The 22710-nt window shown below is 40.6% G+C and overlaps 5 protein-coding genes across 5 annotated transcripts; all 5 read left to right on the top strand.

The window, feature by feature from the left end:
• Window positions 1–176: 176 nt before the first annotated feature.
• LOC108838570 (DNA gyrase subunit A, chloroplastic/mitochondrial) lies at window positions 177–8881 on the top strand. Its single transcript, XM_056998626.1, has 27 exons — window positions 177–735; window positions 823–892; window positions 981–1046; window positions 1141–1242; window positions 1343–1387; window positions 1467–1565; window positions 1711–1797; window positions 1888–1958; window positions 4502–4610; window positions 4705–4767; window positions 4886–4951; window positions 5039–5127; window positions 5306–5354; window positions 5562–5648; window positions 5806–5890; window positions 6115–6185; window positions 6298–6387; window positions 6657–6782; window positions 6863–7020; window positions 7100–7181; window positions 7280–7444; window positions 7529–7630; window positions 7713–7849; window positions 7947–8064; window positions 8212–8266; window positions 8352–8451; window positions 8529–8881. The coding sequence occupies exons 1-27, from the start codon at window positions 320–322 to the stop codon at window positions 8653–8655; spliced, it is 2835 nt and encodes a 944-aa protein (XP_056854606.1). The 5' UTR covers window positions 177–319; the 3' UTR covers window positions 8656–8881.
• Window positions 8882–9301: 420 nt separating this feature from the next.
• On the top strand, window positions 9302–11656 carry LOC130504059 (ABC transporter I family member 6, chloroplastic-like). Its single transcript, XM_056998627.1, has 6 exons — window positions 9302–9750; window positions 9897–9947; window positions 10032–10253; window positions 10391–10513; window positions 11037–11213; window positions 11304–11656. Exons 1-6 carry the CDS (start codon window positions 9403–9405, stop codon window positions 11385–11387), a joined length of 1005 nt encoding a protein of 334 aa, XP_056854607.1. The 5' UTR covers window positions 9302–9402; the 3' UTR covers window positions 11388–11656.
• Window positions 11657–11789: 133 nt separating this feature from the next.
• On the top strand, window positions 11790–14680 carry LOC108862054 (calcium-dependent protein kinase 2). Its single transcript, XM_018636078.2, has 7 exons — window positions 11790–13086; window positions 13173–13316; window positions 13403–13555; window positions 13644–13759; window positions 13838–14005; window positions 14086–14310; window positions 14394–14680. The coding sequence occupies exons 1-7, from the start codon at window positions 12135–12137 to the stop codon at window positions 14508–14510; spliced, it is 1875 nt and encodes a 624-aa protein (XP_018491580.1). The 5' UTR covers window positions 11790–12134; the 3' UTR covers window positions 14511–14680.
• A 295-nt stretch (window positions 14681–14975) lies between these two features.
• Window positions 14976–20501, top strand: LOC108860236 (nuclear pore complex protein NUP1). The gene is made up of 9 exons (XM_018634135.2): window positions 14976–15452; window positions 15658–15704; window positions 15786–15898; window positions 16152–16335; window positions 16423–16716; window positions 16794–16871; window positions 16957–17571; window positions 17755–18218; window positions 18346–20501. The coding sequence occupies exons 1-9, from the start codon at window positions 15131–15133 to the stop codon at window positions 20192–20194; spliced, it is 3966 nt and encodes a 1321-aa protein (XP_018489637.2). The 5' UTR covers window positions 14976–15130; the 3' UTR covers window positions 20195–20501.
• A 226-nt stretch (window positions 20502–20727) lies between these two features.
• On the top strand, window positions 20728–22402 carry LOC108860240 (vacuolar protein sorting-associated protein 60.1). Its single transcript, XM_018634141.2, has 7 exons — window positions 20728–20924; window positions 21133–21284; window positions 21391–21484; window positions 21576–21647; window positions 21751–21862; window positions 21949–22103; window positions 22189–22402. Exons 1-7 carry the CDS (start codon window positions 20856–20858, stop codon window positions 22240–22242), a joined length of 708 nt encoding a protein of 235 aa, XP_018489643.1. The 5' UTR covers window positions 20728–20855; the 3' UTR covers window positions 22243–22402.
• Window positions 22403–22710: the final 308 nt, after the last annotated feature.

Here is a 22710-nt window from a genome sequence, read left to right on the forward strand (position 1 = left end):
GGTCTAATGTTAAATGAAAAATTAATCATAGAAAATAATTTATTGTATTTTAATGCGTGTGAAAATGTAAAATTAATAAAAATAATATTTAATATATATTTCTTTGGTTAGATAAGTATATCATTAATTTAAAACTAAATAAAAATACCTTAAGAAATCACAAAACAAGATAAGTTTTTTTTGTTCGGACAGAAAGCCCACCCGACAGAGTCTTGAAATTGGCGCCTGGGGGAAAAAAATCCTCCGGTGTCGCTCGCTAGGGTTTTAGCTTTTTGAATCCCTTTCTCTTCTTCTACAATTCCTTAAAACTCTTTTGGGCATGACACCCTTTTGCCACTCCACAGTCTCAATCCCTAACCCTAACTCTCTCATGTCTCTCTCCTCCACTCTCCGCCTCTCCTCCTCCCTCCTCCGTCGCTCCCTCAGCCGCCCTCGCCACTTCAGCTTCCCCCTCGCCGACCCGTTATGCCGTCTCCGCCGCACTCAACCCTCCGGCCTCCGGTTCCTCTCTTCCCTTCCTCCCCAGTCCTCCAACAACAACGGCGGTTTGGTTGTCTCCGGGGATAACAACAACAACAACAAGGACGGCGGCGGGGAGGAGGAGCCTCGTATCGTCCCCTTTGAGCTTCACAAGGAGGCTACTGAGTCTTACATGTCGTACGCACTCTCTGTTCTTCTTGGACGCGCTTTGCCTGATGTTAGAGACGGTCTCAAGCCTGTTCATCGGAGAATACTGTTAAGTGTTGAAATTTTAAGTCTTTTTTCCAGCAAAAAAAAATTAAAAATTCGATTTTTTTTTAAAGTTTGATTCTTTCTTTACAGGTTTGCCATGCACGAGCTCGGGATGTCATCAAAGAAACCTTACAAGAAGTCTGCAAGAGTTGTCGGAGAGGTTTAGTGATTTTTTTCTTCTTCTAAATGTTCTTCCTCTGCCCCTTCAGTGTGGTTCTGAGTAACGTTTGTGGTGTCTGTCTGCACAGGTTCTTGGTAAATTTCATCCGCATGGAGATACTGCTGTTTATGATGCTCTTGTTAGGATGGCTCAGGTATATACAATCACCATGGAATGTAGTCTAGTCTTACTGTTTTGTTTTTGGTCTTAGTAACATTTCGTTTTTTTTTGCATCTTTTTGTTTGCAGAGTTTCTCCTTGAGATGTCCGCTTATCCAAGGACATGGAAACTTTGGCTCCATTGATGCAGATCCTGCTGCTGCTATGAGATACACTGAATGCCGACTCGACGTGAGTGAATTTCACTTTTTCATCTACTCTATAGTGCTTCTATCTCTCTCATGCGTCTCTGTTTAGTGTCCATAGCTGATTTTTTTTTTCTTCTCTATAGCCACTTGCTGAGGCAGTGTTGTTAGCCGATATTGACCAAGATACGGTAAATCACACGGCTCTCACTTACTCGCCAAGTTGAATAACTGTCTCTTAGTCTCTTTTGTTTCTAAAATTTTTTGCAGGTTGATTTTGTGCCGAACTTTGATAACTCACAGAAGGAACCAGCTGTGTTGCCAGCTCGTCTTCCTGCTCTTTTACTGAATGGAGCCTCTGGGATTGCGGTAAAAACAATCTGACAAACCTTAAGTTCGACTTTTTCTTAAAATTCTATTTTCGGTTTATTGAGTTTATATTGTGAACATTTTCCTAGCTGTATCATCAGATTACAATATGCGATTGAGTTAAGATCATTTCCACACTGTTTAGGTTGGCATGGCGACAAATATTCCTCCTCATAATCTGGGAGAGTTGGTGGATGTGCTTTGCGCATTAATCCACAATCCAGAAGCTACGGTACAATAGCTCTCTACCTATTTTCTTCTTTGCTTTAGTGTGTTGGGCTGTCATATGATGATGTTTACACTTTCTTCTTTGTCGCATCAGCTGCAAGAACTGCTGGAATACATGCCTGCACCTGATTTTCCAACTGGAGGAACAATAATGGGAAACCTTGGGTAAGTCTTTGCTTTCCTGTTCTAGTTCAGACTTCGTCCAACGTCACATCTCTGTTAGTGTTAGTTAATGAACATGCTATAGTCACTCTATGATCAAGTATAAGGACACTAAACAAACCAACATATAGACTTTGTAAGCAAATAACTATGGATACGGAGAAACAATTTTTCACCGCTAGTCAGATGTATGATTCTAATAGGTTACAAAAGCTTTACTTATGTCTGAAAACTACATTTCCTATATAGTATGGTAAATAGGTTTCTTAATTTGCTTGTCCTATGCAGTTTTGAATCATTGTGTATTTTTTGATTGTATTGTAAAAGCTCACTGATACGAGCCTGTTTCCTTGTCTGAGCTCGAGTAATCGGTGCCGTTTTTCACGTGAAGAAGAGAAAGATAGAAATAGCTAAGCTTCCTTTAACCCTAAACTCTCTTGGAGATTAAGGTTAATTGTTGGAAGTTCCATTTTTATTAATCATATAAAACCATTATATAGGTTATGACACAAGATATCATAACCTAATTAAAAGAGGAAAATACATATAAGCTTAACTAAAAGGAAAACATCCAAATCTTCTTTAATCTAAAGTAAATAGTAAATCATCAAAATCATAACTTTTATTCCAAAACTCATATCTCATATCATTACTCTCCTCCTCGACTAGGAGCTTGTCCTCAAGCTCCAACTCTAGGCATGCTTCTAACAGCTTCTCTTCTTCCTTCAACATATTCCACAAACTCTTCTTCTTCGAATGGTTCATCCTCTTGATCATCTCCGTTCCTGACAGGCATTATATGAAAAAGGACTGGGTTACAAACATGATCTCGTGTGTAGAGTTCATCGCAATTAAAACAAAGTCCTTTTGCTCGACGCTCCGCCATTTCTGCTACAGTCAGTTTCTTCCAATATTGCTTTTGCAGAGCATGTTTTGCTTCCTCTTTTCGGGGCTGATGAACTTCTTTGTCATGATCTTTCTTCTCTAGCATTTTTTGCCAAGCGTTTTGGACTAAATGTCCAGATAGTGGAGCCATATGCCCTCCAAACGTCCTAGCTCGTTTATCACCATCAATCTTGTATTCATTGTCTCGAGCATACTCCATTGCTTCAAAAATTGTCTCAGGACGTAAATACTCTACTTCTTTCCTCAAATTATCAGCTAATCCAGCACAAAACTGCCATAATTGTTGATCACCCGAGAGCCTTGTTTGTCGGCTTAGACATTCTTCAAACTGACTACAGTATTCGTCCACTGTTCCCGTGTGCCTAAGATTCGACAACTCTCCCACTGGGTTTACTGCATCTGCTTTTCCAAATCGACTTTTACAAACCCTTTTAAACTCTTCCCATCCAAGCTTATGTGTTACCAATCGCCGCAAGTTGAGGTTCCAGTGGTAAGCTTGTCCGGTTAAGACAAAGGATGCTTGTCTGACTTTTGCGTCATCACTGAATATTCTTTGGTCTGCAAAAAATCATCACACTTTTGTAACCACTCCATAGCATTCGTTGTCCCATCAAACGGTGGAAACTCTATTTTGGCTTCCTTCACACATCTTCTTTCGAAGTTGTTGCTTCTGTCCTCACGAGCTTCATAATATTCTCCCTCCGGTAACCCCTCTGAGTTTCGAAAATCTCCAGGATTTGGAAGATAGTTGAGTGGTGCTGCTCCGATTGGTCTGACGTTCCAGTCTCCTCCTCCATCAGCTCGACGATTTCCTCGTTCTCTGCCCACCGCTCGTGCCTGCCATGGTCCACTGAAGTTACCGGGTCATTGGTATCCTCCAAGGGACGTGCCTGCTTCCCCTGCTTGTAGCGGCAGTGCTTTTCCTCCCTTGCTCCTACTAAAGTTCTCAACTTCGGATAGCTCTTCTGCTGAAAATTTGATAGCCGATGAATGATCTTGAAGAACCCCCTTCTTCTTAACATCTTGAGCTTTAGGAGATGAAGGCTGTGATTCCAAAGCATTCACTCTTTCTGTTAGGGATCTCAAATCACTCTTCAACTCACTCTCCATGTTTTCGATCTTTGCCATCATAATAGCAAGTTGCTCCATAACATTTGTTTCCTCTCCCATCGAATCGTTCGGCTCTGATACCAAATTGATACGAGCTTGTTTCCTTGTCTGAGCTCGAGTAATCGGTGCCGTTTTTCACGTGAAGAAGAGAAAGATAGAAATAGCTAAGCTTCCTTTAACCCTAAACTCTCTTGGAGATTAAGGTTAATTGTTGGAAGTTCCATTTTTATTAATCATATAAAACCATTATATAGGTTATGACACAAGATATCATAACCTAATTAAAAGAGGAAAATACATATAAGCTTAACTAAAAGGAAAACATCCAAATCTTCTTTAATCTAAAGTAAATAGTAAATCATCAAAATCATAACTTTTATTCCAAAACTCATATCTCATATCACTCACATGTTATCTATAATACATCTACACAGATCTTTTTTTTTCTTTCGAGTTTGTTGAATACCGTTATCAAAAAAAAAAGAGTTGCATGCATATGCCATTTCTCTAATGTGCGGATGCATTTTCAGGGTTTTAGATGCTTACCGAACTGGCCGAGGGCGTGTTGTAGTTAGAGGGAAAACCAAAGTTGAAATGTTGGATGCAAAGACAAAGCGCAATGCAGTTATCATCACTGAGGTGATCGGCTTAGTTTGCCTGATTATGTACTAATCTCGAAGGAGAATCCCCGTAGATTTATGGTAACTAACCTCTTAATTGAACTTTATTGCAGATTCCTTACCAAACAAACAAAGCTACACTTGTTCAGAAGATTGCTGAACTTGTCGAAAATAAGGTACTGAATACTGAATGATGTCTGGTCTTAAATTAGTCATATCAGGAAAATATAAGTTAGGTTGATGGTTGCAGAGTTCCCTTTCAAATATTCATTGACGTGTGTTTGTTAATTATAGACACTGGAGGGGATAAGTGACATACGCGACGAGAGTGATCGTAATGGGATGCGTGTGGTTATTGAGGTATTACACTGTTTGCTCTGCACTCTGTTTTGTACTTCAAAATTTCATAGTGGAGGGTAACGGTTTTGATATATATATTTCTCATAGCTCAAACGAGGAGGTGATCCTGCACTTGTGCTAAATAACCTTTACCGGCACACTGCCCTCCAATCAAGCTTCAGCTGCAACATGGTTGGGTGAGTTACTGTGAAGTACCTTTTTGTTTTTGCAGCTTGTCTTATTTATCCAATGTGTCAAGACTTGTGGACAAAAGTAGGATCCACATTTGTTATATAGAGAAGCATTTGCAGTTTCTCTGATGAGTATGTTGTATTCCTTGATCTTACTTGGTTATTTATGTTACGAGTTTTGCAGTATCTGTAATGGAGAGCCGAAGCTAATGGGTTTAAAAGAATTACTTCAGGTAACTACTTGCCTATGTAAATCATTTGTGTTTTTAAGTTACTGGATTTATATAATAAATAAACTGAAAATCGATCTTGCTAATATATATTTTCTTGGACTATGTCCAAGAACATAGGCCAGAAGGATGTTTAATTGTCTGTTACTACTATCATATTGGAGAACATTTTATGTTTACTTTCTTCTTTTTTTTGTTGCGTGTGTGTAGGCATTTATTGATTTCAGATGTTCTGTTGTCGAAAGGCGCGCAAGGTACAAGCTTTCACATGCCCAGCAGAGAAAGCATATTATTGAGGTGTGTTTTGAGATAATTTAGTTTTCTTAAATTATGCTCTTTATGTTAACTATAAGTACTCTTGAAATTTCTTATCCAATTGTGATGCTTGAAGACCACTATCTCACTATCCAACACTCCGGTTAACTAAATTTTCCTTATATTTGCTTCACTGTAGGGTATTGTGGTTGGACTTGACAATATCGATGCAGTAATCCAACTCATCAAAAAAGCCTCAAGTCCTTCGGCTGCTTTACAGAGTGGTAATCTGTGTTTAACTTTTGACACTTCACTGGATTAGAGTCATTTTCTTGTGTGGACTGATGGACAGTTTAGGATCCACATTTCAAATGAATACACTAGATATGAACAACATAATATGTTTCTCCTCTTGTTCTGCCAAGTCTTGGCTGTTTAATCAAGTTCCATTTCGTGTTAGATTTGTTGTTGCTTGCAAATGTTAACATTGTCAAATAAATATATGCAGAATATGGGCTTTCTGAGGACCAAGCTGAGGCGATATTGGGGATAAATCTTCGAAGACTATCTGCTCTTGAGGTGCTTTTTTATTCTCTTCAGTTTTTTTTTTTTCTTTTTCGTATTTTTTTTTTTGAAATTTGAACCTGTAATCTGGAAGATGTAAGATGTTCTAACTCGATTCTACCTTCAGCGGAAGAAATTTACTGATGAGAATAGTTCACTGACGGAGCAAATTACAAAGCTGGAACAGCTACTATCAAGCAGAACTAACATTTTGAAGGTAACAAACATTCTAATGCTTCTTCCGTTTACTATTTGCTAAATGGAACCCTCAACTTTCTCAAGAAAATAGTGACTGCTGCTTGTTGCCTTGTATTTGTAGAGTCGCTTACTACATATAACTATATATACATAACTGTTCTGTTGAAATTGTGGTATTGTGGGCCAACGTTAAGAAGATTGTTGATGCATGATGATTGTTCTCTTTGTTTCGTTTACTTCAAGTTCATGTTACCTACTAATTTATTTCTTTTCTCAAATTTTCTTTAGTTAATCGAGCAAGAAGCAATTGAGCTGAAGGACAGATTCTCAACTCCCAGGCGTTCAGTGTTGGAAGACTCTGACAGTGGTGATCTGGATGATATAGATGTCATTCCAAATGAAGAGATGTTGATGGTATGGTTCTATACTTAAACCTAGAAAGTTTCTCAACAACTTTGTTTGTTTTCTGACTTTTGATTTCTGGATGGTTTCAGGCAATTAGCGAAAAGGGTTATGTGAAGAGGATGAAGCCTGATACGTTCAATCTCCAGAACCGTGGAACCATTGGAAAATCTGTCGGGAAACTGAGAGTTGATGATGCGATGTCTGACTTTCTTGTTTGTCATGCACATGACCATGTACTCTTCTTCAGGTATATATAACTGGAAACCGTCTTTGTTTTTTTGCGATCTGCCTTGTAATTAGTTGCTAACACTTGTTCTACATTTTAGTGACCGGGGTATAGTTTACTCAACCCGTGCTTACAAGATTCCAGAATGCTCTCGCAATGCAGCTGGCACACCTTTGGTTCAGGTAATCATGTATCTATGTATAGACATGCTTTCCTTCTGCAACGTGGAAAATAAGTAATCTCTAATGCGTTTCTGTGTTCATGTGGCTTGTGGAAGCAGATATTGTCCATGTCAGAAGGTGAAAGAGTAACCTCCATCGTTCCTGTTAGCGAGTTTTCAGAAGACCAGTATCTCCTGATGCTTACTGTGAATGGCTGCATCAAGAAAGTACCTTTGAAGCTATTCTCAGGGATACGATCAACTGGAATCATAGCAATTCAATTGGTTTGTTCCTTTTTTTCATCCTAGTCAGGTTTCAGGTAGAATCTTGTTAACAAAGGTTGTTCTGACATGATTGTTTGTTTCCAGAATTCTGGTGATGAGTTGAAATGGGTTCGTTGTTGCTCAAGCGATGATCTTGTGGCCATGGCGTCCCAAAACGGAATGGTTGTCCTGAGTACATGTGATGGTGTAAGTTAGACTTCTTGATTCTCTTCTTTTTAGAGTCAACGTTGTGTTACTTGAGCGAACTCTGATGGCCATTGTTTATTAGGTTCGAACACTGAGCAGAAACACAAAGGGAGTGACTGCCATGAGACTCAAGAATGCGGATAAGATGGCGAGCATGGACATCATACCTTCATCTCTGAGGAAAGATATGGTAGAGAAGTCAGAAGAAACTTCGGCTGAGTATGTGTTTCTTTAGTTATATAACTGTTCACGTTTGCTCTTAAAACTGTCCTTTATCACACTGATTAATGTTTTGCTCTCTGTTAACACAAAGCAGGAAACAATCCACTGGTCCATGGCTGTTATTCGTGTGTGAGAATGGCTACGGAAAGCGTGTTCCTCTGAGTAGCTTCAAGCCTTCTCGTCTGAACAGAGTTGGTCTAATCGGATCCAAAGTATGATCTCCATTATTACTATTTCATCTCTAGTTAGCTTTGTCTGTTCATTAGTTGGTTTAGTTGGAATACAAGTTATGATCTGGATTATTACCTTCACTGGTCAGATTTGTGTTTGTTCATTCTTCTTTGATCTCAATTTCTCAGTTCGCCGAGGATGATCGTTTAGCTGCTGTCTTCGTGGTTGGTTACTCCCTAGCTGGTAAAAACATCACTCTTCTCCGCAAATAATGATCTAGATGCTACTGTTCTAACTATAATCTTACAAATGTTGTCGACTCTTGCAGAGGATGGAGAAAGCGATGAACAAGTGGTTCTAGTGAGCCAAAGCGGAACAGTGAACAGGATCAAAGTCAGGGACATCTCCATCCAGTCACGCCGTGCACGGTATTATATCTTTATTCCCTTCCCAAATTTGGCAAGTCTTTCCATTATCTATACTCATCTCATTTGAATTTTCTCAGGGGAGTGATTCTCATGAGACTTGATCATGCCGGAAAGATTCAGTCCGCATCTCTAATCTCTGCAGCAGATGAAGAAGAAGAAGGGGAAGGAGTTCAGAGCCTTGAAGAGGCTACTGCTAGCTTGTAGATTTTTACCTTTCTTCCCCCAACCAAAATCCGTACAGAGGCTTTAGTAATATCTATGCTTTTGAATCGTTCTCTTCCTATTTTTTTTTTGTTTCCCGATGATGATACTACGAGAAGAGAAGGTCCTGACTCCTGATCATAATCTGTTATTTAACACTAGTGTCATGTGTATTCGTAAGTTATGCCTACTTGAGAAGTTGATTCACTGAAATGAGCCTTTTGTCTGAGTAGAGAATGTAAGATAATCCCTGTCCCCTCCTCTCATCCTTGATTTCTAATTGGTTCCTATAAAACCCTGTCCATTCCACAAAAATCAAAGAGAAATTCTCAAAAAAAATCTTGTTAAACAAAAGCTTTGGTCTCAAGAACAAGAAAGTGGACAAGAAAGACTGACATAAAAGGAAAAATTATCAAACTGTGGCGAAACAGAGTTTTTAAAATGTGTTGTATACTTGTATATATGATATGAGATACTTTGGGTTTAGGGTTCAAATTTATAAATGGTTTCTTTTGCTACAAGGAAGCATTAGCTAGTGAAGAAGACGCGCATCAAACAAACAAACAAACGAAGCGACGTCGTTTCAGTTTTCTTTCCTTCCTTTTTTAAAAAAGTATAATTGCCTACGTGTCGTATGAACACATGATGTAATAAGATTCCCAGGACCTAACCAAACCACTGTTTCACGCATAACTTCTCCATCACTCACCGGATAAACCTCCGTCGTCTTCCGCCGCAACTTCTCTCCCCATGGCCGGCGTAAACCTACAGCTCCGTCACTCGTACTCTATCGCTCAATTCCTCCCAAATGTTTCTTCTCCTCCTCCTCCTCCTCAGCGAGTTCGTCTCTTAACTTCACCCTCTCGTGTTCTCTTCTCTAATCTCCGGGCCAATTCTCCAACCTTACGAACCACTCGCCGCTCTGATACTATCGCTTCGTCTTCCGTATCCTCCGCCGTAGATTCTGATTCGTTGGTGGGAGACGGCGGTGAAGTGGGGAGGATCCCTTTGCTGGAGGTTAAGGAATTGAGAGCTGTGATCGTTGAAACGAGGCAGGAGATACTTAAAGGCGTCAACTTGGTTGTCTACGAAGGAGAGGTAAACGCATAAAGGATTCAACTTTTTTTTTTTTTTATGTTGACTTTTAGACGAGCTTGAAACAGTTCTATTACGTGTTGAATTAAAAAAAAAAAAGATGTCATCTTTATCCTCATAGATTGTTGTTTTCGTGTTTTGCTCCTTAGGTTCACGCAGTGATGGGGAAGAATGGTTCAGGGAAGAGCACATTCTCTAAGGTGATTGCATTTGAATGTATCTCTAAATTCCTCTATGCGCCTGCATAGTATTGTTCTCTCAGAGCGCCTTATTTTTTTTTGAAGGTTCTTGTTGGTCATCCGGATTACGAAGTGACTGGGGGAAGTATTGAATTTAAAGGGCAGAATCTGGTTGATATGGAACCGGAGGAGAGATCTCTTGCTGGTCTCTTCATGAGTTTCCAGTCTCCTGTTGAGATCCCTGGTGTTAGCAATATGGATTTCTTGAATATGGCTTTCAATGCTCGGAAACGGAAGCTCGGTCAGCCTGAGCTTGATCCAATCCAGGTGTGTGTTGGCGCCATTAGGATCGGTCTTCTTTCTTTACTTGTTGTTTTTGTGTGCTTCTGTACCACCAATTGGTGTCTCCCCTTTGAATATCTTCTGTCTTTATCTCTTACGTTTATAATATGTGGCTAATGCAGTTTTACAGCCACTTAGTATCAAAACTTGAAGTTGTGAACATGAAGACCGATTTTCTGAACAGGAATGTGAATGAAGGATTTAGTGGTGGTGAAAGGAAACGCAATGAGATTCTACAGTTAGCGGTATTGCTCCTATTCACCCCCTTGTTTTCTCAGTTTCCACAAGCACTGTATATGATAAGAAACAAATGTAGTAACAGAAGGTAGTTGGAATACTGTGCTTGTTCCATTAGTGTGACAAAACACAAGGCTAAGTATTAACTATTAAGATGTTTGGTTAGGCTTGCCTAAGCAGGCATAGGTTGTTTCTATAACAAGACACAGTGGAATTTTGGTAGTTCATTAAGGATCTGTTATCTGTATTTGACTGCAATGTTGGCTGAAAAGACACATGCTTATATGTCTGAAGAACTCTCCTTAGATATCCTTGTAATTGAAATATCTACAAGCAAGCAGCGAAGACTTGTCCTTATTTTGTTTTCAAATTGCCTTGACATGAGATGGTCAGGCTCAGGCCACAAAATTTCAAGCTATAAACAGGAGAATACTAATAGTCTCTTTTTCGTGGTAGCAATATACATGGAAAGAGCTCACGGAATACTCAGTGCTATATGTTTGGGTAACGGTGTCTTCCTGGTCCTTGCAGGTACTTGGAGCAGAGATGGCTATACTGGACGAGATTGATTCAGGGTTGGATGTTGATGCTCTTCAAGATGTGGCAAAGGCGGTGAATGGTCTTTTGACACCAAAAAACTCTGTGCTGATGATAACCCACTACCAACGCCTACTTGACTACATTAAACCAACTCTCATTCACATCATGGTGAGTATTCTTGATTTTTTTTGGCCAAACTGCAAGAGCTACTTGTGTTTTCGTTTGTATCTGTGATTCATGTATGTTACTCGGTTTCAGGAGAATGGAAGAATCATTAAAACCGGAGACAACTCCTTGGCAAAATTACTGGAAAAGGAAGGCTACAAGGCCATATCCGGTTAGTTATCTCAGATCATAGTAAACCGCTCTTCCTTCTTCTGAGAGACCGACCAGACTGTTGTTTAATGTCTCAAAAGACATTGGAATCTGAAGATGATGTCTGAAAAGTCAAAAAATTTTTGCTTCATTGTTTTTTTTTTGCTTCAGTGTTTTCATGCCTTTTTTTGTAACTAACAATAAATTCAGTTAAATAACCCCATTTATGTTCAAGTGGGTACACTAGAAAATAAAAATGTTCAGACAACGTGATCGCTGGTGAATTAAAACGCAAACGTGTTTTTTTTTTCAAACTCATTTGGATCATCATCTCCTTGAATCTTCTTCTTCTTCACCTTCTCCACAATTGACTTATTGGTATTAAAGCCATCCCTCGATTCGGATTTTCCCTCCCATTCGTTCTTTTCTTGTCCGTCACAGATCTTATTGCTTCAGATCGTTTGAAGTTTTAGATTTGCATATGACCCTTCTGAAAAAATCGAAACTTTTTTCTTTGGCTTATTGATTGTCGTTGTGGAAAGACTCCTTCTTTGCATATATAGTCTATCAAACCGAGTAGGGGTTTTTGCTTGTTCATCTGTATTCCGTGAGTGATCAGATTCTACATCATTGGAGAAGAGGAGAGGATTTGACTTTTCACTTGTTTGTGTCTCTGATCATTAGGAAAGAATGAGATTGAGATTCAGATCAGATCACTTTGTCTTCTTTTGATCAGATCCTGTGAGCTGATACGTTAGAGAGATATTCTTTTTGATGGGTAATGTTTGTGTTGGGCCTACCATTTCTGGAAATAGTTTCGTGCAAGCTGTTTCCGCTGCAATATGGCGGCCACGGATTGGAGCTGAGCAAGCCTCTTCCCATGGCAGTGGATCAGCTTCCAAAGAAGCATCTTCTTCCCATGGCAAAGGAGGAGAAGTTTCCAAAGAAGCGTCAGCTTCAGGACCATTACCTGATCAGGTTCAGAATAAACCCCCTGAGCAAGTCACAATGTCAAATCCAAGAACCATTCCAGAAGCCGAAACCAAATCAAAACCAGATGCACCTGAGGAAATCAAGCAGGAGGTTGTTCTGCAGGTGGATAAAACAAAGTCTGAGGCAACAAAACCAGATGCAAAGAGTGAAACCAACCCGGAGAAGAAACCTGAACCTAATAAGCCTAAACATATGAGGAGAGTGTCCAGTGCAGGGCTTAGGACAGAATCAGTATTGCAGAGGAAGACTGAAAACTTCAAAGAGTTCTATTCGTTGGGAAGGAAACTCGGACAAGGGCAGTTTGGGACAACGTTTTTGTGCGTTGAGAAAGGTACGGGGAACGAGTATGCGTGCAAATCCATTTCCAAGAGGAAGCTTTTGACGGATGAGGACGTTGAAGACGTGAGAAGAGAGATTCAGATAATGCATCACTTGGCTGGTCATCCAAATGTTATATCCATCAAAGGAGCATACGAAGATGTTGTGGCGGTGCATCTTGTGATGGAGTTGTGTTCAGGTGGCGAGCTTTTTGATAGGATTATCCAACGTGGGCATTACACTGAGAGGAAAGCTGCTGAGCTCGCGAGAACCATTGTTGGAGTTTTAGAGACTTGTCACTCTCTTGGTGTTATGCATAGAGACCTAAAGCCTGAGAACTTTCTGTTTGTTAGTAAAGAAGAAGATTCACTCTTGAAGACGATTGACTTTGGTCTCTCAATGTTCTTCAAACCAGGTTTTAATCTCTTTTGTCTTTGAAGATTTGATTTACACACATCTATGTTTGAGTTTGTAACTTTAGTTTCCTTTCCAATGTTGCAGATGAGATTTTTACAGATGTTGTTGGTAGTCCATATTATGTAGCTCCAGAAGTTCTTAGAAAGCGTTATGGTTCTGAATCAGATGTGTGGAGTGCTGGTGTGATTATTTACATTTTGTTAAGCGGTGTTCCTCCTTTCTGGGCTGGTAAGAGCGGTTTTGCATCTTTCTTAACTTCAAGCATTTGTGTTGTTTCATATTATTAGGCTCTGATGTTTCCATGACATGGACAGAAACCGAACAAGGTATATTCGAACAGGTCCTTCATGGAGATCTTGACTTCTCATCTGATCCATGGCCAAGCATCTCTGATGGCGCAAAAGACTTGGTGCAGAAAATGCTTGTGCGTGACCCCAAGCGAAGACTAACTGCACATCAAGTATTGTGTAAGTCATTCAAGTCTATGAGCATAATATATAGCTTTCTTTACTGGTATTATGCAAGTCATTTCAAGTCTAAGCATTCTGAAAACAGGTCATCCATGGGTTCAAATTGATGGTGTGGCTCCAGATAAACCTCTGGACTCTGCTGTTTTGAGCCGTATGAAGCAGTTTTCTGCTATGAACAAGTTCAAGAAAATGGCTCTTAGAGTAAGTTATCTTTCTAATGCTAAAGAGAGATCTCAAAGAAATATAAAAACTTAGAAGTTCTTCAACTCCTTCTTGTAGGTCATAGCAGAAAGCTTATCTGAAGAAGAAATAGCCGGTTTGAAAGAAATGTTCAAGATGATTGATGCAGACAATAGTGGTCAGATAACTTTTGAGGAACTTAAAGTAGGACTAAAACGAGTTGGTGCTAATCTCAAAGAGTCAGAGATTCTTGACCTTATGCAAGCTGTAAGTCTTTTTAACTCAAGAGCAGTTGCATCTTTTGCTTGGGTGTTGTAATAATCTTTGTGTGTGTCTCTTCTGATCAGGCTGATGTGGACAATAGTGGAACAATAGACTACAAAGAGTTCATAGCAGCAACATTGCATCTAAACAAAATAGAGAAAGAGGACCATTTGTTTGCCGCCTTCTCCTACTTTGACAAGGATGATAGTGGATTTATCACACCGGACGAGCTTCAGCAAGCTTGTGAGGAGTTTGGTGTTGAAGATGCACGGATAGAAGAAATGATACGCGATGTTGATCAAGACAAGGTGAAACCTCTTTTTCTTACACCTTCTCATCTCATCCTAAGCTAACAAATGCATTATATAACACTGAATCCTTGGCAACACAGGATGGAAGAATAGACTACAACGAGTTTGTGGCAATGATGCAGAAAGGGAGCATCATGGGAGGAGGACCTATGAAGATGGGTTTAGAGAAGAGCATTAGCATCTCTTTGAAACACTAGTTGTCAGATATACAAACACCATAAGATCAAGAAATACTTATGAATGATGATGAGTATTATGTTATTTTTCTTCTTCTCAATATTGTGATGAGATTTTTTGTTATTATTAGGAAAGTCTTTTTACTGTACTGTGTACTTTATGCATATAAACATTGTTCTTTGGTCTGTTACTTGTGGCTACTTTGATTTATCTCTGTTTCAGGTTTTACAAAAATGATAGATAACAAACAACATTGCCAGTTTGTTAAATAGACGTTTTTTGTGGGGCCCATTATGTTCTATAAAAGCCCAGCCCGCTAAGTATCGCCGTCTGCCTAGGATGAAATTAGTGTGACGGTGGTATTGCTAAAAACTCAATCTCACACCGTTGGAAGGGATCTCATCTTACGGCTATAAATAACCCGTCTTAGTATTTTACGTAACGGACTGTCTCGCTAGTTTTTTGCTATACGAATATACGCTCCTCTCGTTTTTTTTTTGGTTCGGGTGCCACAAATTAGAAAAAACCCTAATTCCGAAAATTTTCGATTCCTTTCTCATTCTCTCAATAAGTTTCCGATCTTCCTTTGGCGGCAAAGGCACGTATCGAAACCCTAGATTCGGTTTCTCGTTTCGGCTTAATGGCGAGCGCGTCACGGGGAGAGAGCAGCAACCCATACGGCGGCGGATTGGGAACCGGCGGAAAGTTCCGTAAGCCGACGGCTCGTAGGTCTCAGAAAACTCCGTATGAACGGCCACCAACCTCCGTGAGGGGCTCTGGAGTTGGAGGCGGTAGGGAGGACAGAGGCGGCGGCGGGTGGTTGTCTAAGTTGGTGGATCCGGCTCAGAGGCTTATTACCTATAGCGCTCATAAGCTATTCGCGTCTGTTTTTCGGAAACGCCTCGTCTCGGGTGAGACGCCCTTGCAGTCTCCGGAGCAGCAGCGGCAGCTTCCTGAAAGAGGTAATGGTCTTGTTAGCTGTGTTTTGATGCCAAAGCTTTAATCTTTTGTGCAGAGTCTTGGAGAAGTGTTATTAGTATGTTCTGTTAATCTTTCCTCTGATTGGTTGTGATTCCTGCTCGATGTTTTTTGTATGAGATTGTTTGCGTTAGTAGCCGCCTGTTATGTATGTTTTTAATATGTGCTGTGTATTTTTTCATGGTTCAGATGTGATTCAGGAGACTAGAGTAGCACACATGGAGAGGACCCCTGCTGTAAGTAAATAAGCTTCTTCCTGTTGATTTTCTTTTTTCCTTTGATTCTCTGTTGTGTAACCATGATTTATCTATATGAAGTTGTCCACGAAAAATGATGTGGTTCGGATCCAAGAAGGCAATGCCTCAGGCAATCCAGGCAAGGATGGATTTATGGACCTTGAGAAGATGTTGAAGGAAAAAACTTTTACAAGGTACACCTTCCTCTGAAGTTTTTACTTGTATATATGACCGAGTAGATTAATAACTATGCTCCCACCTAAGACTACAGAAGTTTGTTTATTTTTGCATGCATTTAACATTGATGATAAAGAAGAGTGAAATTTCTAGTCTCTTAACATTTTTTTCCTTTTAGAACGTTTCGTTACAATATGTTTAAGCATTTTTGATTTCTGAATAACTGAATTTGTTTGAGAATTTCGTTGATCACATTTGATGGTTTTACAGATCTGAAGTTGACCGATTAACTGCACTGCTCCGTTCGAAAGCTGCTGATTCATCCACTGTAAACGGGGATCAAAGAAATGATGCGAGTAATTTGAGACATCCACCAACACAGGAGAGGGCTAGTGCACATCCAGATAATGGAAGTATGAACGCCCTTGTTTCAGCACCTCTTGGAAGTTCGAGGGTAAGGGAGTTGTTACACATATGAGATATACTAGTCTGTTTTATGCCGATGTCGTACTTAATCTTTTGATTGTTTCATCCTTACCAGGCTCTCGATGAGGGCATTGCTTCGCCAGCTCAGCTTGCAAAGGCCTACATGGGTAGCAGACCTTCAGAAGTTACTCCTTCTATGCTGGGGTTGCGTGGTCAAGCGGTTAGGGAAGATTCTGTTTTCCAGAACAGAACCCCATTTCCGTCAAAGTCACCTACAATGTCACTGGTGCCAAAGCTTTCTGGACAAAGACCTCAGGAAAATGGTTTTCTCACCCCTAGAACTCGGGGAAGATCTGCTGTTTATAGCATGGCTAGAACACCATACTCTAGGCCTCAGTCCACTGCGAAGGTTTCAATGTTGCACCATGACTTTTCTATTTAAGAGTTTGCAACTGGTATCTAATTTTATGGTTCTTTTTTTGCCAGATTGGGTCTCCTTTCCAGTCACCTCCAAGCACATGGGACGAAACCTTATCTTCTGGTTCTAGACATGGGTTTCAATCGGTAAACTTTTCTGACAATGCATCAAACCATTTCAGATTGGTCTCTAAAACATATGTATCGACATGACTTTTAAATTATTTTGTAGGGTCTCAAACGGAGGAGCTCAGTCTTAGATAACGGTATAGGATCTGTGGGGCCTGTAAGGAGGATTCGCCAGAAGTCCAACCTTTCTTCTAGAAGCTTGGCATTGCCTGCCTCAGAAGGCCCGCTTTCTGTTCGTGCCAGTGGTGGACAAAACATTACACATACAGCTAAAGATAGTGCAGAGGATATTCCTGGTTCAAGTTTTAACCTTGTCCCTTCCAGATCCAAGGATACGGCTATGAAAATATTCCAGCAACTTGAGAAAATGGATTCCCCAAAGGAGAAATCACCAAGCAAGTTATCACCGTCTATGCTACGAGGCCCGGCTCTCAAAAGCCTTCAAAATGTGGAGTCCCTGAAGTTCTTGGATAATATTCCTGAGAAGAAGGCAAATTCGCCAGTCTCTAGTCATCAAAAGCAGGAAAAATCTGGAGGGAGTGGCTCCAGGGAGTTTTTAGCTCTAAGTGTGAAGACTGGTAGTGCTGCTGATGACACTAACAAAGCAGGTTCCAGTAAAGATCAGGAGACTCGTGTTAAAGGCGCTTATTTGCCTCTCACGAGTTCTTTGGAAGAGCATCCTCCGAAAAAACGATCATTTCGGATGACTGCCGATGAGGTAACTTGTTCATTTCTTGAATTTTTATTTCCAGAATAAGCAAATAAGTGTGTCAAGGCGAGCAATCTTATTTCCTTTTCGTGCAAAATTTTACTGTTGTCCATAGTTTTGTATTACCATTGACCCAATTTTACTGCAAACGTTTGACCATCTATATATGCAATTCTGGACTGAACATTGCAGGATTTGGAGGATGAACATGTTGCAGCAACTACTCCATTTGAAGAGGCAGAAAAACAGAATGTCTTGAAAGTAGAGAAAGGTGTTGGTGTCAGCGTGCCTAAAGGGGAGAAGCTATCTACTTCATCTGAGACCATAGCCTCTTCGTCATATACTCTTAATGGTGACGCCTCTCAGAGTACTTCTAATGGATCTCTAGAAACTGGAAGGAGCCAATTTTCTGCTTTTCCAATGGAATCTGTTAAGAAAAGTAATATGCCCTCTGAGCCAACTTCAAAGGTCACACAAGGGAATGAGAAATCGAGTATTTCTCCTACCAAGACCTCTGGAGGGGATTATATCTCTCGGGAAGAGCCTAAAAAGGATGCTGCTGTGTTTCCTAACCTCTTCTCTTCACCTGCGGCCACTGACTTTTTAAATCAAAACAATGGTACATCTGCAGCCATCAAGTTAGAAAAGCCGAGCAGGTTAATGCATACTTCTTTTTCCTCTCTGTATATAGACAATAATTTCTTTACTCGAGTCAATCCCCTAGTGCCTCATTCTTACTGGTATCTAAAGTTTTAATTTTGTTTACTGGCTTCTGTCTTGCAGCTTTGCTTTTGGAGTATCGGAGGCTTTTGGAAAGCCAACTGAATCAAAGAAAACTGTTAGCAACAGTGCTTCTGGAGCTGAGTCAACTACCTTAGCTGAATCAACCCTCAACGGTAGTATATTCTCAGGTGGAGCAAACGCCATCAGTCAACCTCAGTTTAACGGCTCTCTTGGTTCAAACCCTTCCTTCTCATCTAGCATTTCGAATACACCTTCCAATAATTCTGCGAGTGAGGTGCCATGCGCTGTGCAATCTTCTGCTGCTACTCTGACTTCCCCCAGTGTATTTGGAAAGATTCCGGCTGCCTCGAGTGTATTTGGGAACTTGCCTGCTAATACTAGTAACGACAGCAATTCCGGCAACAACCCACTATCAACTGCAGCACCTCCTCTCTCTTCTGCGTCGCCTTTCAAATTTGGGGAACCTGCAGCAGCTCCATTGTCTACTTCAACAGTATCTGCACCTAGCGCTCAGGTTTCAAAAGAGACCGAAGTAAAGAACCCAACATTTGGAAATATAAACAGTTTCAAGTTTGGTGGTATGGCTTCAGCTGGTACGAGCACTGAAAATACTGTTGCTGCTAAAACCTCAGATATTAAAAGCACGCCAGGCTTTATGTTTGGGAGCTCCCCAGCTGTGGCAGACGCTGGTACATTTAGCTTTGGTGGGACATCCTCTGCGGCTGGCGGCAGCACATTAATCCCTTCTCTTGCTGCACCTGGGAGCTCTGCAAGTTTTGTGTTTGGTGTGTCATCTTCCTCAACCCCAACCCCTGGGACGGAAAGCAGCAAGTTTTCAGGGACTTTTGCAACTACTACTGGAAGTAATATTTTTGGAACGTCCTCTCCTGCATTTACAAGCTCTGGTAGTAGCGTTTCCGGAGGTGTAGCTGCAAGTACTGCAAGCAGTGTTTTTGGATTCAATGCTGTTTCATCAGCTTCTGGTGCTAGCTCCCAATCTCAGGCCTCGAACCTTTTCGGTGCTGCAAATGGTCAAACGGGTAACATTGGGAGCGGAACCACAACTCAGACACAAAGCGCTCCCTTTATGTTTGGGTCATCTGCATCAGCTCCTACATTTGGTTTGTCTGGGAACAACACTTCATCGAACAGTTCCCCTTCAGTGTTTGCTTCTGGTTCAACCCCTCAACTGGGCTCGACAAATTCGTCTTCAAGCTCTAGTGGTACAACTAGCTCTCCTCTGTTTGGGACGAACTGGCAAGCTCCCAAACCTGCTCCAGCCTTTACTTCCTCATTCACCCCTTCCTCATCTCCAACATTTTCGTTTGGAGGATCATCTGCTGCTACCGCTTCAAGCGCTTCTGCTCCCATGACCTTTAGTTTCAACTCAACCGCTCCTGCCATTCCTCAGCAGTCAGTATTTGGTAACTCAGCCCCCTCAGCGACTCCTCCCTCGCCCTTTGGAAACTCAACCCCCTCGTTTGCGTTTGGTGCGACTGCTACACCACCAAATACTACAAACGGTTTCAACAATAATAACCAGCAAATGAGCATGGAGGACAGTATGGCAGAAGACACAGACCAAGCCAACAAAATATCCATGGTACAACAACAACCAGTGTTTGGACAACAGCCTGTCTCAATGCCTCAACCAAGCTTTACCTTTGGAGGAGGAGCACCACCAGCAACGCCTCCAACAATGGCTAACCCGTTCCAGTTTGGCGGCCAGCCGATTGCAAGCACAGCGCCACAGAACGCATCACCTTTCCAGGCATCACAGAGTCTAGAGTTCCAAGGAGGTGGGAGCTTCTCACTGGGCAGCACTGGAGGAGGCGACAAGTCCGGGCGCAGAATCATCAAACCAAGGAAAAGCAACAGAAAGAAGTAAAAGCGGTATGGATCATCAGTATACAACTCATGAAGAGTCTCATTTTATTTTACAGTCAGAACTTGGATTCGTCATGTTTTGATGGAAGAGGTAAAATGTCAAGATGTGGGTTTTCATTTTATGCTTGTCTGTCATTTTCGTGTTAAAGAGTCAGGATTTGTGGGGTTAAAATGTTGAGACTTATAAAGTTGGTTGGAAAGTTTTGTAATTTTTCAGAAAATACGGGATGTAAGAGTAGTAGTTTTGTCTAAAACTCTATTGTACTAGTGTTTTTGTAAGGCACAACAAATAGTCGAACTTTTATTTACGTTTTGGTTTACGCACTAGATACTTGTTACGTTCAATTCTGTTCACGTATATTAAACCAAACCGAATATTGATTCAGCTGAAGGAAGACCTCCAATTCGTTGACCAATTAATTAAGGATTATAATGTAATTTACTTTGGTACGATTTAACTTTGCGAAAAGAAGATCTTCTAGGAAACTTCTTCCCGTTGACTAATTAATCAAGAATTGTAATACTCTATATAGTTTTGGGGTACGATATAAGCAATAATAACTTTTTGAAGAAATCTATAAATTCGAAAACCTTTAGGAGTTTCTTCTCCAAATCCTCGAGATTTTGATCAGACGGTGGGTGTGTAGAAGAAGACGAGGAGAATGAGGAGAGTTTTCGGCGCGAAAAAGAACACAGAGCCTCCTCCCTCCATTCAGGATGCCTCCGATCGGGTTTGTCCTCTCTCTCTCTTATCTTCAAATCCGTTTTGGCAAATATCCCCTGGAGAATTATTGATTTCGTGTGTAGCGTATTCATTGAGTTTTCTAGGTCTAATCGTGTGTTCGATCATCGAATCAGATGATTGTGGTTTCTGAGATTTCACTTCCGATATAGAAAACTCAGCTTCGTTGCAATATCTTCTTTAAATGATTGGGGCAGATAAATAAGAGGGGAGAAACAGTGGAAGAGAAGATAAAGAAGGTTGATGTTGAGCTCTGCAAATACAGAGAGCAGATTCAAAAGACTCGACCTGGTCCTGCTCAGCAAGCTCTCAAAGCTCGTGCTATGAGGCTTCTCAAGCAGAAGAAAATGTGAGTGTGAGAGAGAGAGAGAGAGAGATTCATTAGTTTTACTTTACAGCTAAAAGCTCTCTTCTGTTCAGTTGATCAATTTTAACATTTACTTCTCTTATCACAGGTATGAAGGACAACGTGACATGCTCTATAATCAAACATTCAATCTCGATCAAGTCTCTTTCGCTGCTGAAGGTCTCAAAGACGCTCAACAAACTGTATGTAAATATATATATCTTTGTTTCTCTAAGCTAATTGTGAAGGAAAAAAAGATTGAACCTAAACACAAAAGTTAATTTAAATCTGCAGATGACTGCGCTAAAGTCTGCTAACAAGGAGCTGAAAGGGATGATGAAAACCGTTCAGATTCAAGATATCGATGTTTGTTTTTTTAAGTGTTTCTTCTTCTTCTTCTTCTTCTTCTTCAACATCTTGGTGTTTTTATCTCTTTATAAAGTTTCAATCTTTATCTTTATATGTATAGAATTTGCAAGATGAGATGATGGATCTGATGGATGTGAGTTCTGAGATTCAAGAAACGCTTGGTAGGAGCTATAATGTTCCTGATGGTCTCGACGAAGATGATCTCATGGGAGGTAAAGTTATTGTTGGTGTTGCGTGACTAGGACGATAATGTATTAATATTGCATTTTTAATGGTTTTTTTGTGAAATTTTTTTCAGAGCTGGAGGCTCTTGAAGCTGATATGGGAGACGAGACAGAAGCAGATGGAGTGCCTTCTTATCTCCAACCCGATAAGCATAGTGATTACGATGATGAACTTAACTTGCCTTCAGTACCAATAGGACAGACTGGAGCTCCACCTGGTCGAGTTCAGGTTAAGTGTTTCGAAACCTCTTCTTTTTTTTCTCGAATTTTGAAATCCTTCACAAGCATGAGTTAGCTCACGATGTGATTAACAGGCTGAGGATGAGTTTGGGTTGCCGGCCGTACCACGAGCTTCTCTCCGGGGATAAAAGTTTCTGGCGATTCTCTTTTGTGGAGTGGAGCTACTAAGCTCTTTTTTAGGCTTAGGCTTCTGATCACTTTGTTCATAACATTTTCAACTTTTCTTTTGGCTCTGTAATGAATTTTACAATAATTGTGTGTTTTATGGATGGCTCTTTTCTTCTCGAATTAGCTCCAATATGGTAGGAAACGAAGGAGCTAGCTTTAAAATTTTATATATTGTTTGTTATATAGGCTTTCATGTTACTCACAAATTTAATACATGGGGACCATATTGTCTATAGACATGTTTGTTTCTCCATCTGAATGAGCCATTTGAATGAAGATGAGAGTTTTGTTTGTTTAGGGCCCTGTTCGTTTCGTGATTTGGACGCGGCATCCAAATGCAGACGCGGACTGATGTTCGTTTGATGCGAAATAAGAGGTTAAGTTGGACGCAGCATCCAGATGTATTTTCATAACTCATCCAGATTTTT

This window comes from Raphanus sativus, unplaced genomic scaffold, assembly GCF_000801105.2.
Source record: "Raphanus sativus cultivar WK10039 unplaced genomic scaffold, ASM80110v3 Scaffold1336, whole genome shotgun sequence".
Lineage (NCBI taxonomy): Eukaryota > Viridiplantae > Streptophyta > Magnoliopsida > Brassicales > Brassicaceae > Raphanus > Raphanus sativus.

Bases quoted from the DNA above. Each gene is read 5' to 3' on its own strand.
- LOC108838570 (XM_056998626.1), top strand. From the start codon at position 320: ATGACACCCTTTTGCCACTCCACAGTCTCAATCCCTAACCCTAACTCT. The intron at 5,128-5,305 runs GTGAGTTACTGT...CGAGTTTTGCAG, and splicing joins TTCAGCTGCAACATGGTTGG to TATCTGTAATGGAGAGCCGA. The intron at 7,850-7,946 runs GTATGTGTTTCT...AACACAAAGCAG, and splicing joins TCAGAAGAAACTTCGGCTGA to GAAACAATCCACTGGTCCAT.
- LOC130504059 (XM_056998627.1), top strand. From the start codon at position 9,403: ATGGCCGGCGTAAACCTACAGCTCCGTCACTCGTACTCTATCGCTCAA. The intron at 9,751-9,896 runs GTAAACGCATAA...TTTGCTCCTTAG, and splicing joins TGGTTGTCTACGAAGGAGAG to GTTCACGCAGTGATGGGGAA. The intron at 10,254-10,390 runs GTGTGTGTTGGC...TGGCTAATGCAG, and splicing joins CTGAGCTTGATCCAATCCAG to TTTTACAGCCACTTAGTATC.
- LOC108862054 (XM_018636078.2), top strand. From the start codon at position 12,135: ATGGGTAATGTTTGTGTTGGGCCTACCATTTCTGGAAATAGTTTCGTG. The intron at 13,317-13,402 runs GTAAGAGCGGTT...TGACATGGACAG, and splicing joins TGTTCCTCCTTTCTGGGCTG to AAACCGAACAAGGTATATTC. The intron at 14,311-14,393 runs GTGAAACCTCTT...TTGGCAACACAG, and splicing joins GCGATGTTGATCAAGACAAG to GATGGAAGAATAGACTACAA.
- LOC108860236 (XM_018634135.2), top strand. From the start codon at position 15,131: ATGGCGAGCGCGTCACGGGGAGAGAGCAGCAACCCATACGGCGGCGGA. The intron at 15,705-15,785 runs GTAAGTAAATAA...ATCTATATGAAG, and splicing joins ACATGGAGAGGACCCCTGCT to TTGTCCACGAAAAATGATGT. The intron at 16,717-16,793 runs GTTTCAATGTTG...TTTTTTTGCCAG, and splicing joins GGCCTCAGTCCACTGCGAAG to ATTGGGTCTCCTTTCCAGTC.
- LOC108860240 (XM_018634141.2), top strand. From the start codon at position 20,856: ATGAGGAGAGTTTTCGGCGCGAAAAAGAACACAGAGCCTCCTCCCTCC. The intron at 21,285-21,390 runs GTGAGTGTGAGA...CTCTTATCACAG, and splicing joins CTTCTCAAGCAGAAGAAAAT to GTATGAAGGACAACGTGACA. The intron at 22,104-22,188 runs GTTAAGTGTTTC...TGTGATTAACAG, and splicing joins CTCCACCTGGTCGAGTTCAG to GCTGAGGATGAGTTTGGGTT.